Source organism: Pan troglodytes, chromosome 2, assembly GCF_028858775.2.
Source record: "Pan troglodytes isolate AG18354 chromosome 2, NHGRI_mPanTro3-v2.0_pri, whole genome shotgun sequence".
Classification (NCBI taxonomy): Eukaryota; Metazoa; Chordata; class Mammalia; order Primates; family Hominidae; genus Pan; species Pan troglodytes.
This window is the reverse complement of record NC_086015.1, coordinates 131,383,811-131,398,260: the sequence shown is the minus strand read 5'-3', so window position 1 is coordinate 131,398,260 and position 14,450 is coordinate 131,383,811. Positions and strand designations below refer to the sequence as shown.

Genomic DNA, 14,450 nt, shown 5'->3' with positions numbered 1-14,450 from the left:
GGTACCAGGCAAAACAAGAAAACTTGTACTTGAATAGTGGTACACTTTAGTGCTGAGTGAGGCAGACTCTATTGAACATAAGAGTCTTTGAAGCAAGTGAAGGCAAGCAACTCCAGTGTCAGCCTCAGCTTTAGTTGGTGGTAGAGGACGTCGAAGAAGCAGTACTGGAGAGTAGAATCTTCTAGTTATGGTATGTACCTTTCAGTGAAGAAGAGAAAGAAACAGCTCTCACTGGATGGGCACAAAGAAACAGGGAACTAAGGCCTGATGGATACTAGGAACTAAAGAAGTAAAGGTGAAGAAAGCATTTCCACTTAGAACTCCTTCAAATATGCCTCAGTATTTTAGGACAAACATACATAATTACCACAATTTCACATAATATATTCCTACACAGATTCTCCTGAAAAGACTAGGGGTAAAGAAAACCAAAAGTGGTGTTTGGTTTGTTTCCTTTTGCATTAGAGTAACACCCAAATTCCTCAAGGACACCAAGGCCTACCTGGTCAAGCCCCCAGTATGTTATTTCTGCCTGGAGCAGGCTGCTTTCCGGGGATATGTGCAGATGCCTAACGGGTATCACAAAAAAATCTGGTTGAAATTCATTCACACACAAGAACCCCTTGTTTCATTTATGAGTCAAGAGAGGGCATCTGCAGAAAGAATGAAGGGCACACACCTCAATAAAACAGATGAAAGGGGAAGAGCCTTCTCCACATGGGCGCCAAGAACACAGAAGGCTGGAAAAAAGGAAAAGGCAAAGTAGCTTAAGTTTTACAAAGAATGTTCTCTCCAGGCTGCAGAGACAAAAATCTTGTAGGCTCTTGGATGTTTCTCTCCTTCAAAGAGAGTAACCTGAGTCAGACTTAGAAGTCTTTTGCAGCTCTCCTCAGCTCTTGGCAGGGAGGGCTCAGAGAGGGTCAGACCCACGCAGGAGGCACGGCTAAAATAGTGTGTACAGAAGGCAAGAGGTCCAGGCGACAAGTAGCAGTGCTGTTCATTAACAACCGAAACAAAAGACTGGGAGACAATACACTGTTAATCCTCACAGCCAGCAGAGGACTATAAATTGCCAAGCCAAGATACCAGCATTTTTCAGCCCTCCTCTTTCCTGCCAGAGTTAGATTGAGGATGAGTCTAAGTCCCTCACACCCACCCAAGTCTTTAAAACATACATTACTGAATCTTTTTGAAGCTGTAACCCTGAAAGATTTATACTCTAAAATGGATTCAAGAAAAATACTGCTCTGAACCACTACAGGGGGCTGGAATGGACGGGTACACTTTTTCATTCACACTGAGAATGCCAGCGTATGGGCTGTGCAGTCAGATCAATATGGGTTCAAACCTAGTTCTGACACTTACTAACTGGGTTCCCTGACCTCTGAGCCATGGTTTTTTATCTGTAAAATGGGAATAGCAACTCTTACCTCCTAGGAATAGTGTGAAGATTAAACAAACAAATCAAAAAAACAGCATACAGACAAGCACTAAATAATGGTAAGTACAATTATCACTGTTAACCCCACAGCACCACTTAGTTTTATCTGTGGCCACATGCATCAAGGGAGATAAAACCCAATTTTCTCTAAGTTAAGATAGGATTCGTGTGTGTGTGTGTGTGTGCACACGTGTGTGTGCGCACACAGTGGAATTAGAGCCAGCTTTAATTTAAGATATATTAAACTTCAGAGATATCATCACAGAACTCAGACAACTGTTATAATTTCCTTCTCCTGGGAATAACATATTCCACAGGGGGTCTAAATCTTTCACAGTAGCAAGGAACTCTAACAAGAGCCCGATCTCCCAGGGATGCCAGGTGCAGGTGCAGCGAGAGAAAACCACACCTGCTGCCAGTGGGAATCCCTGCCCAGCAATCCTGCAACTTTCTATCAAAAGCTCAGCCCAATCATATCACACACCTGCTTTAACAGCCTTCCAAGGATCTCCAGGACCCTTAGGAAAAATCTACACTAAGGGCCATTCTCTAGGGTCTGGCCCTGCCAACCCTTCTAGCTTCATCTTTAGCATACCTCCCACATACCACGCCGATTTCCAGCCATGCCTAAATGCTGGCAGTCATCTCTGATGTTGAGACACAATGGCATGTTTAAGGCTCAGAGCCTTGCCCTTGCCTAGGAAAGAAAAAGTGAGTTACTCCTGCTTTTGCCCTTGTGCAAAGAACTCCAGAAGATCACTTTGTACACAGCAGTGTCTTCCGGGTTCTGATGTAAGCTCCTAAAGGGGAGGACAAAGAACCAACCTGCATAATTCACTACAGGCCAGGCCCTAAGCTAGTTGCCTTCTGTCCACTAACCCACAAAGAAGGTTCTCTGCTCACTAAAACTGGCTAGCCCAGGAGCTGGTACACAGGCTTCATTCATCAAGAACTTACTAAATACCTATCCTATGCCAGGCTCTGGCCCAAGTGCTGAGAACACTGGTGAATGAGACAGACAAGGTTCCTGCTCTGGTCTCATGGAGCTCACATTCTAGCAGAGGACAGATACTCAACAAGTAAACACATGAAGAACGTCAGGTAGTGAAAAGGGCTGCTGGGGCAATGAAACAGGGACATGAGAAAGTATGAGGGGGTGAGGGTTGAAGAGACAACTTTAGATAGGTGGGGCAGGAGAGGCTGCTGAGAAGGTGCCATTAAAGCAGAGACTTAAGGAGCCAGATGTACCAAACAGAGGCAACAACAGGTGCAAATGTCCTGAGGGAAGCAGCTGGTGGGCCCACTGGAGGAAGAGAAATGAGGCCACCGTGACTGAAGGTCAGAGTGGGGAGCAGTCGTTGATGGTATCGTTGATGGGATCAGAGGAAAGCAGAGCCAGACCATTGTCCTATGGGCCATAAAGTGGCTGGATTTTACTCCAAGCACAATGAGAACTCACTGGAAAGTCTTGTCAAGTGTAGGGCTGACATGATCTGATGAACACTTGTAAAAGGAGAGCAATGCCCACTGTGCAGAGAATGAATCAGAGGGAGGAGGAGAATAAGCAGGCAGGGGGCAGAACTGTAGAAGTCCAGGTGCCATAAGCCAGGATGGCCTTGGGGGCCATTTCAAGAAGGCAAAGATGCCCACAAGTTTGTGGACCATGAGGTGAAATGAAGGTATTAACCAGATCCAGGTTAGGGGTGGCGGAGTCAGGTTCCAACACTAGCCCAAGGCACTTTGCTTGGGTTTCCTCATCTGAGAAATAAGGCTAACTAACACTCCCACCACGCAGGGTGGTATTGCATAGATGCAAGTTCCTGGCAACAGGCCTGGGCCCGAGCAGGCACTCAATGGGGAACACCTTCTCTTTACAAGAAAAACATTGTTTTTTCTCAATTCCCTGAAAAGGAAGGTGGGTCTCTGATGTATTCAAGGAAGAATGGTAGCAGCCTTGGTCTCAGCATTCCATTCCACTCAGGCCATATTTTAAGAAGATAAATCTCCCTACTCCAGAGATGAGACAAAAGATAAGCAACAATGTACATACAAAAATAAGTTCTTCTACAGTTTTAGTCTAAATAAAAAACTTGCCAAATTCTTCAGGGCATTACAATTGGTTATATAAGACCAGGCAAGTGCTGAAACTTTTTTGCAATATGAAGAGCTTCTCTACAAATGAGGCTTACCTCAAAGATATTGTGCATTTAGTTCCAGACCACTGCAGCACAGTGAATATCACAATAAAGCAAGTCAAATTTTTTGGTTTCCCAATGTGTATAAAAGTTATGTTTACATGACATGTCGTCAATTAAGTGTGCAATAGTAGTATGCCTCCAAAAACAATAAACATTCCTTAATTTTAAAATAATTCATTGCTAAAAAATGCTAATGATTACTGAACCTTCAGCAAGTCATAATCTTTTTGCTGGTGGAGGGTCTTGCCTCAATGGTGATGGTTGCCGACTGATCAGGGTGGTGGTTGATGAAGGTTGGGGTGACTGTGGCAACTAATGAAATAAGACAATGAAGTTTGCCACATCAGGTGACTCTTCCTTTTACAAAAATTTATCTGTAGCATGTGAAGCTGTTTGATGGCATTTTACTCACAGAATTGCTTTCAAAACTGGAGTCAGTCCTCTCAAATCTTGCCACTGCTTTATCAACTAAGTTTATATAATATTCTAAATCCTTTGTTGTCATTTCAACAATGTTTACAGCATCTTCACCAGGAGTAGGTTCCATCTCAAGAAACTACTTTCTTTGCTCATGCACAAGAAGCAACTCCTCATCCACTCAAGATTGATCATGAGATTGTAGCAATTCAGTCACATCCTCAGGCACCACTTCTCATTCTAACTCTCTTGCTATTTCTACCACATCTGCAGTGACTTGCTCCACTGAAGTCTTGAACCCCTCAGTCATCCATGAGGGTTGGAATCAACCTCTTCCAAATTATTGTTACTGTTGATATTTTTACCTCCTCCCATGAATCACAAATGTTCTTTATGGCATCTAGAATGATAAATCCTTTCCAGAAGGTTTTCAATTTACTTTGTCCAGATCCATCAGAGGAATTATTATCTTGGGCAGCTATGGCCTTATGAAATACATTTCTTAAATAATAAGACCTGAAAGTCAAAATTACTCCTTGACCCATACACTGCAGAATGGATGCTGTGTTAGCAAGCATGATAACAAATTAATCTCTTTGTACATCTCCATCAGAGCCATTAGGTGACCAGGTGCATTATCAACAATCAGTAATATTTTGAAAGGAGTCTTTTTTCTAAGCAGTAGGTCTCAACAGTGGGCTTAAAATATTCAGTAAACCATGCTATAAACAGATGTGCTGTCATCCAGGCTGTGTTGTGCCATTTCAAGAGCACAGGCTGAATAGATTTAGCATAATTCTTAAGGGCCCTAGGATTTTTGGAATGGTCAATGAGCAATGGCTTCAGCTGCATTAGCCCCTAACAAGAGTCAGCCTGTCCTTTGAAGCTTTGTACCCAGTCATTGACTTCTCTGTAGCTATGAAAGTCCTACATAGCATCTTCTCCATATAAGGCTGTTCCATCTACAGTGAAAATCTGTTTAGTGTACTCACCTTCATCAATGATCTTAGCTAGATCTCCTGGATAACTTGCTGCAGCTTCTCTATCAGCATTTGTTGTTTCATCTTGTACATTTATGTTCTGGAGATGGCCTCTTTCCTCAAACCTCATGAACCAACCTCTGCTAGCTTCAAACTTTTCTTCTGCAGCTTCCTTACCTCTCTCAGCCTTCATAGAATTGAAGAGTTAGGGCCTTGCTCTGGATTAGGCTTCCACTTAAGGGAATGTGGTAGCTGGTTTGATTTTCTATCCAGACCACTAAAACTTTCTCTATAAAGCAATAAAGCTGTCTTGCTTTCTTATCATCTGTGTGTTCACTACAGTAGCACTTTTAATTTCCTTCAGGAACTTTTCCTTTGTGTCCAAAACTTGGCTGTTTGGTGTGGTGTAAGAGGCCTTGCTTTCAGCCTATCTCAGTCTTCAACATTGCCTTCATCACTAAGCTTAATCATTTCTAACTTTTGATTTAAAGTGAGAGACTTGCAACTCTTCCTTTCCCTTGAACGCATAAAGGCTATTAGCTGGATGAATTTTAATATTGTTGTGTCTCAGGGAATAGGGAGGCCTGAGGAGAGGGAGACAGACAGGGAAAAAGCCAGTAGGTAGAGCAGTCAGAAAACACACAACATTTATTAAGTTTGCTGCCTTACATAAGCATTGTTTGTGACATTTCAAAATTACAATAGTAACATCAAAGATCACTGATCCCAGATCACCATTAACAGATGACATGTGTTTGAAATGAAGTGAAATGTTTGATGCTTAATATTTGATGAAAAGTTTGAAATATTGTTAAGAATAACCCAAATGTGGCATAGAGACACAAAGTAAGCAATCCTGTTGGATGGGTTGCCTTGAACCTTCGATTTGTAAAAACCACTATCTGCAAAGTACAATCAAGTGAAGCACAATAACATGAGGTATGCACGTATGTTGGAAGCGGATGAGGGAACTATAGGGTAACCTGGGGAAGCATGCAAAGGACTCCAGCTTTGGAGTCAGGCAGACCTGGACTGTTTCACTAACTACCTGCCTCCCTAAGTCCCAATTTTCTCAACTATTAAATGGTAACCACCACGCTCCTTGCAGGGTTTGCCTGGTAAGCAGCAAATACACAAGAGAAGTCAAGCCAATAAATAGTTGTGTGGTTACCACTATCTTCCAGTTGGAGCAAGGTCCAGAATTAGGTTCAAACGTCATACAGCTAAGGAAGAAAGCAAGCTAGGCTTCAAGCCTAGTTTTGTCTGACTCCAAAAGTATGTCCTTCACCACTCATCTACCCTATTTACTAGACAACACTAAAAACTCGCCATCTCATTTTTTAACCTCTTTCCCTCATCCTTTTAGACACGATTTCACTCAACATTGTGTCTGGAGAGTGCCCCATATCTGTACACATAAAGCTACATCATTCTTTTTAAAGCTCACATAGAATTCAACTGCACACTTGTACCAACATTTTGGTCACATCAAAATACATTTTAGAACATGGACTCTGAGCCAGTCCAGACTGGAGGTGGCTACCATGTCTACTAAAAATATAAAAATTAGCCAGGTGTGGTGATGTGCACCTGTAGTCCCAGCTACTTGGGAGGGTGAGGCAGGAGAATCGCTTGAACCGGGGAGAAAGAGGTTGCAGTGAGCCAAGATTGCACCACTGCACTCCAGCCTGGTAACAGAGCGAGACTCCATCTCAGAAAAAAACAAAAAAACAAAAAAACAAAAAACGGGTCTTTTCATTTGCAGAGATAGGAGGGGTACAGAATTTAGGACAGAGGAGTGGGTAAGGGAATGTTTGTCTTATTTGTGATGTTCTATTTCTTCACAAGTAGCATGTATTCATGTATTACATGTATAATTAAAAATTAATGGTACCTCTTTGTGGGGCATTTTGGCAGTACCCGCCACGACCGAAAACACACATGCCCCTTGCCCCAGCCAGTTATTATCTATTATCCTACATATATGCGAACATACCAAAGAGTTCTGTTCTAGAATATTCACTGCAAAATGGTTTGTAAATACTGGAAACAGCATAAACGTCCATCATTAAAAGATTTGTTCAGAAAATGTTGGTACAGGCCGGACGTGGTGGCTCACGCCTGTAATCCCAGGACTTTGGGAGGCCAGGGCGGGCTGGTCATGAAGTCAGGAGTTTGAGACCAGCCTGACCAACATGGTGAAACCCGTCTCTACTGAAAATACAAAAAAATTAGCCGGGCGTGGTGGCGCGCGCCTGTAATCCCAGCTACTCAGGAGGCTGAGGCAGGACAATCGCTTGAACCCAGGAGGCGGAAGTTGCAGTGAGCCGAGATCGTGCCACTGCACTCCAGGCTGGGCGACAGAACAAGACTCTGTCTCAAAAAGAAAAAAAAAAGAAAAGAAAAAGAAAATGTTGGTACAAGTGTGCAGTTGAATTCTATGTGAGCTTTAAAAAGAATGATGTAGCTTTATGTGTACAGATATGGGGCACTCTCCAGACACAATGTTGAGTGAAATCGTGTCTAAAAGGATGAGGGAAAGAGGGATTTATACATACACACAGATATGCTTGTACTGACGTGGAGCCTTTCTGAAATGACATACAAAAACTGGTAGCAGCGGTTGGCTCTAGGAACGGGAATCAGACCAAATGACAGGTGAATGAAGACAGCCTTTGTATGTATACCCTTTTTGTAGCTTGTGAGTTTTCTTATTTTGAGTTTTCTTTACTTGACCATGTATTATAAACACATTTGGTAGGGATTTTTTGATTTTTTTTTTTTTTTTTTTTTAAGGAAGGCGCCTTGCAGCTCGGTTCTGCTGGATGGGAAAAGCTGAATCTCAAAGCCTCCGCTCACTTGCTGCGGGGCCCTAGGCAAGTCACGTCCGCCTCTTGGGGCGTCAGGAGCCCCACCAATGAGGTGGGGCGACTTCCCGTCCCGGCAAAGGCTCGAGCGAATTCGTATACGGGGCCCGGTCGCTCCGCCCGCGTCCCTGAGCCCGGCTCCCGCCCCGGCCCGCGCTCACCGCCGATGATGGTCCGGATGAGGGAGGCGTGCCCGGGGCAGTCGACCAGCGTGACCTGAAGCAGTGGCTCGCCGGGCTCGGGCTCGGCCTCGGGCGCTGCCTGGAACTCGGGCAAAGACGACCGCAGGCGCGCGGGCAGCGGCACCGAGAAGCACGAGAAGCCCAGATCGAGCGTGATGCCGCGCTCGCGGCTCTGCGGCTGCTTGTCAAAGGCGGCGGTGGAGGCTGTGGTGCTTAGCGCCCGCGCCAGCGCCGTCTTGCCGCTGTCGATGTGGCCCAGCACGCCCACGTTCACGTTCACCCGCCGCCCTGCCATGCCGCCGCCGCCTCGGACACCCGCCCGGCCCGCCCCTCACCTCCCTCGGTAGTCGCCGCGGTCCGGCCCGTTAAGTTGCCCCCCCGTAACCGGCGCGCCGTGCACACCCGTTCCGGCCCGGAAGCTTCCGCCCTTCTGAGGCTCACGGGCACAGCCGAGCGCCGTGCTCCGAGTGGGTGGTCTAGGAACTGGAGGTCACCGCAGGCAGGGTTTCTCTCTCACGTGGCTCCTCCTACCTGAAGCCTCTAGGAGCCCGAGATGGAGGGATCCTTCTGAGAAGTGAAGCCATTTGGACTTCCTGGGTGAGTGGAGACTTGGAGAACTTTTCGATAGCTAGCAAGAGGATTGTAAAATGCACCAATCAGCGCTCTGTAAAACGCACCAATCAGTGCTCTGTAACATGCACCAATCACCGCCCTGTAAAATGCACCAATCAGCAGGATCCTAAAAGAAGCCAATCACAGGGAGGATTGAAAAAAGGGCGCTCTGATAGGACAAAAACGGAACATGGGGGGCGAAGGGGGGGCGGGGGGGGCGGGGGGGAAGACGGGGGACGGGGGGGCGGGAAGGGGAGGGCGGGGGGACGGCGGGGGGAGGGCGGGGGGAGGGGGCAAATAAGGGAATAAAAGCTGGCCACCCCCGCCAGCAGCGGCAACCCTCTCGGGTGCCCTTTCGCACTGCAGAAGCTTTTTGCTCTTCACAATAAATCTTGCTGCTGCTCACTCTTTGGGACTGTGCCATCTTTAAGAGCTTTAACACTCACTGCGAAGGTCCGCGGCTCCATTCTTGAAGTCAGCGAGACTAGGAACCCACTGGAAGAAACCATCTCCGGACACACTTCCAATCACTCATACATTTCAGCAAGATCTTACCAAGTGCCTGGTGGGTTCCGCTGGGCTACAGTGCCCGCTAATATTACATTCAGGGAGTGAGGGCTAAGTCAAACAATACAGCCTGAACCAGACCATTTCAGAGAGCGAGAAGTCTCCTAGGGAAAATAAAAGCTGAGATAAAAAGGAGCAGGAGAGGGAGGATGGACAGCTACCTAACTGTAGGTCAGGGAAGACATCTAGGAGTTGCTGTTTGAGTTGAAACTCCAGTGTTGAGAAGGAGCCAACCATGGGAAAAGATTGTTTGAAGATGGAAGAGGACAACATTATCTCTGACTCAGAAATTCTCACCCTGAGAGTCTGTAGCCTGGGCTTAGGAGAGGCCACAAACCTCTAAATTGAACGCACAATGTGTTGTGATGTGCTCTTGCTAGACAGAGGGTCGACAACTCTCACTAGATTCTGAAGTGTCTAGAACCACAAAAAAGGTTGTCAGCCATAGTCACCAACCAGAGGTAACAAACCTAAGTGTCTGCTCTGGCCAGGTGGTGGGTAAATCAAAGAAGAGAAGTTAAAAGAGTCTAAGATGACAGGGAGTGGTGGGGACCTGGGAGACCTGGAGAGCCCTTTTCCTGTGCAAAGAAGGAAGCCACTGCTCAGTCTCAGCCAGTGATACCAGGCAGGAATGCTAGCCCAACATTGCCTCCTCCTTCCATTTTTCTAGAGAAGAGAGTGTTTTTGTAACACTGTGGCGGTGGAGCACAAAGTTCACAGGATCTTACCTTTGCCCTCTGTGATGAGCCAGACCATGTGCGGATGTATTCATGCTTGCAGTAACTGCCTCCTTCGTTCCACCACTCTCCACTAGGAACAGAGTCCATGTCATAGACTGAATTGTGTCCCTCTCAAATTCGTATGTGGACACCCTGACCCCCAGTGTGATAGTATTTGGAGATGGGACGTTTGGGAGGTTAGATGAGATCATGAGAGTGGGCCCTTGTGATGGCATTAGGGTCCTTACAAGAAGAGAACAGAATCTTTGTTTCCGTTTTCCCACCTTGCAAATAGGAAACTGTAAAAATATGTCTCCCATTAAAAAAAATCTAGTAGTAAAAGCAGTAAACGTATTTAAAAGGGAGGGTTAGTAAATAGGTAATAAGAGCTTTAGAGGCTTTATGTACCTCTGAGAAACATTTCAACTAACAAAGACTTTGTACAGGGCCTGGCTTCAAATAAACCTCATTTCTTACCTCTGTTTTAAACAGAATCCTGAAATGGTAATGAAAAGAAAAAAGGTTTGGCTGGGCACGGTGGTTCATGCCTGTAATCCCAGCACTTTGGGAGGCTGAGGCAGGCAGATCACTTGATATAGTTTATATATCTATATATAGAATATATATAGATTTTATATATAGATATATAGAGTATATATATAGAATATATATAGTGTATGTATAGAATATATAGAGTATATATAGAATATATAGAGTATATATAGAATATATATAGAATATATAGAATATATATAGAATATATAGAATATATATAGAATATATAGAATATATAGAATATATATAGAATATATACAGAATATATATAGAATATAGAGAATATATAGAGATATATAGAGAATATATAGAGAATATATAATATATAGAATATATATAGAATATATATAATATATATAGAATATAGAATATATATTATATATAGAATATAGAATATAATATATATAATATATATAATATATAATATAATATATATAGAATATATAATATAATATATAGAATATATAATATAATATATAGAATATAGAATATATATTATATAGAATATATATTATATAGAATATAGAATATATATTATATAGAATATATATTATATAGAATATAGAATATATATTATATAGAATATATATTATATAGAATATAGAATATATATTATATAGAATATATATTATATAGAATATAGAATATATATTATATAGAATATAGAATATATAGAATATATAGAATATAGAATATAGAATATATAGAATATAGAATATATATTATATAGAATATAGAATATAGAATGTATAGAATATATGTATAGAATATATGTATAGAATATATGTATGGAATATATGTATAGAATATATATAGAATATATATTCTATTAGTTCTGTCATATATATATTCTGTGGAATATATATATATTCTGTGAAATATATATATGGAATATACATATATACATATGGAACATACATATATACATATGGATGTATATTCCATACAATGGAACATACATATATATATATATATAATGGAATATATATACATATATATGTATATATATTCCAAGATGGAAGAGGACAACGTTATCTCTGACTCAGAAATTCTCACCCTGAGAGTCTGTAGCCTGGGCTTAGGAGATATATATATATTCCATGTATATTCCATTAGTTCTGTCCCTCTAGAGAATCCTGACTAATACAAATCTTCTAACAAATCTTCTAACAAATATTGATTGAACACCTGCTGTGTGGCAGACATGATATTTTGGAGGGATACAACTGTGGATGAATAAGGCAAATAATGATGAAGTGCTTTGGGAGAAATAAGGCAGCATGGCTGAGAGTTACTGGTGCAAGGGAGGAGGATGCTTATTAAGGGAGAGGCATTTGAGCTGACAAAGATGCAAGAGAAGGGCCAGGCTGCACAGAACCGAGGGAAATTGATGAAAGAACGTGCTGCACAGAGGAAACAGCAGGCTCAGAGACAGCAGCAACCTAAGCCATGTGGCACGTGGCGAGGTGGGGCTGAAGAGAAGAAGCTGCATGCTAAGCATATCCTGAAAATGTCTTTCAAAGTATGGTTTTAGCCTGGTGGTGTGGCCTTCTGAAGCGTCACAGGCAGAAGCTCTGGAAAGCTGGCCAGAGGCCAAAGCCAGACTTCCCCAGAAAACAGAATCTCACCAATGCTGAGATTGGTGTTGCAACATCACCAAAGTCTCCCTCCTTGTGTGGGCTCTGGTTGTGTGGCTGGCCCAAGGGTCTCAGAAACAGATTCCCATTGAGAGAAACCATTGAGACTCACTCCTTCCTCCAGACAGTTGCTCTGGAAGCGTTTCAGGCCCCAGCCTCTTGTTCTTTTGGGCCCCAAGGAAAGTAGTCTTCATGAAAAGGCATGTTCTAGTACCAAGTATTTCTTTTCTATATTGTATGTAGTAGCAAAATATTATAAACAAAGTAAATGTCCTTAAAAAGAATAATTATGGTAAGTTTGAAATTATATCAAGACAAAGGCCAGGCATAGTGGCTTACACCTGTAACCCCAGCACTTTGAGAGGCGAAGGCGGGCAGATCACTTCAGGCCAGAAGTTCAGGACCAGCCTGGCCAACATGGCAAAACCCCGTCTCTACTAAAAGTACAAAAATTAGCCAGGCGTGGTGGTGCATGCCTGTAATCCCAACTACTCGGGAGGCTGAGGCACGAGAATTGCTTGACCGGGATGCAGACATTGCAGTGAGCCGAGATCGCACCACTGAACTCCAGCCTGGGCAACAGAGTCTTGCTCTGTCAAAAAAAAAAAAAAAGAAAGAAAGAAAGAGGAAAGAAGAGAAATTATATCAGATACAAAGCTACCAAAAAGGAAAGAAAGAAAGGAAAGGAAAGGAAAGGAAGAAAGAAAAAAGAAATTATATCAGACACAAAGCTACCAAAAATCATAATTTAAAAGAAGAGTGTGTGGCAGTCTAGACTGGCCCTGAGTTGATCATTGTTGGGTAATGGGTCTTGGGGGTTCATTATTCTGTCTACATTTTTGATATGTTCAAAGTTTTCCATAATGAAAAACTGTAAATAGAAAAAGAGAGATCATGGTCTGTCTATACTGTGGAATACGATGCAGACTTTGAAAAGAACAAAGAAGCTGTTTGTACACTACTTGGGAACAATCTCTAAGATAATATTGGTAACTGAAAAAATAGGGTGCACACTAGTGTGTGTAGCATGTTTGCATTTATGAAAAATGCACTCTGTATATATATGTGCCTGTACAAGTACAGAATAGCCCTACAAGGGTACATAAGAGATGGATAACAGCAGACACAAGAAGGTCCCAGGGCTCAGCCCTCCAATTTTCTCTCTATATGTTTACTCCCTGGTGATGTCTATGTCTCTTGGCGTTACAAGCCATTGACTCCCAAATTCAGGTTCTGTGTGTGAGCCTGCAGCTAGGAGCCTCCCCCTCCTAACTGCAGGCTCACATACACAACCTGAATGTGTAATAGGCATCTCAAACTTACATGTCAAGGTCAGAATTTCTGGTTTTACCCTCCACTCCACTCCCATCACAGTGAATGAGAACTGCATCCTCCCAGTTTTTTAAGCAGCAAACTGGCTCAGTTCTTGACTCCTCTCTTTCTTTCATACACCACATCCAATTCATTAAAAAATTCTGTTGGTTTTACCCTTAGAATCCAATCCCCTCTGAACATCTCTACCATCAGCACTTGATCTAAGCCATCATCTCTTACCTGGATTACTGCAACAGTAAAATTCACCCTTGTTGGTGTACGGCTCTATGAGCTTTGGCCAATGCATGATATCAGGTAATCACCATCACAATCAAGATACAAAACAGACTCAACCCTCAAAAAAAAAAAAAAGCCCTTTATGATCAACCCCTCCTACACCTTTAACCTCTGGCAGATAGTTATCTATGTTCTCTGTCTCTACAAGCTTTGCCTTTTCCAGAACATCATATAAGTGGAAGCAAACAGTAGGTAACCGTTGGGGTCCAGCTTCTTTCACTTAGCATAATGCATTTGAGATTTATCCATGTTGTTGTGTATAACTGCAGTGTGTGGTCCTTTTTATCACTGTGTAGTATTCCATCATATGGATGGATCATCATTTGGTTGCCCAGTCACCTGTTGAAGGGCATTTGGGTTGTTTCCAGGTTTTGGCTATTATAAAGCTGCTCTAAACACTTATGTATAGGTTTTATGCCAACATAAGTTTCACTCAGGTAAATACCAAAAGTGAGATTGTTGGGTCATATGGCAAGTGGGTTTTAACTTTATAAGAAACTGCTGAACTGTTTTCCAGAGTGGCTGTATCATTTTACATTCCCGCAGCAATGTATAAGAGTTTCGCTTGCTCAGCATCATCAGTTGTATTTGGTATTGTTGAGTGTCTTGTTTTTGTTTTTGTTTTAGAGATGGGGTCTCACTCTGTCATCTGGGCTGGAGTGCA

At 42.8% G+C, this 14,450-nt stretch overlaps 1 protein-coding gene across 14 annotated transcripts in view; it reads right to left on the bottom strand.

Moving 5' to 3' along the window:
• Positions 1-8,767, bottom strand: part of EEFSEC (eukaryotic elongation factor, selenocysteine-tRNA specific) — a 284,050-nt gene extending 275,283 nt beyond the window's left edge. For 5 of the 14 annotated variants that reach the window (XM_054680973.2, XM_054680972.2, XM_054680975.2 and 2 more), the window contains exon 1: positions 8,065-8,434. In XM_054680973.2, coding sequence (XP_054536948.1) covers positions 8,065-8,380 — 316 coding nt within the window. In that variant the 5' untranslated portion in view covers positions 8,381-8,434. Of the gene's footprint in view, positions 1-8,064 lie in introns of all 14 variants that reach the window. The other 9 variants (XM_016940171.4, XM_054680971.1, XM_016940176.3 and 6 more) reach the window with 6 other exon arrangements.
• Between the last annotated feature and the right edge of the window lie 5,683 nt (positions 8,768-14,450).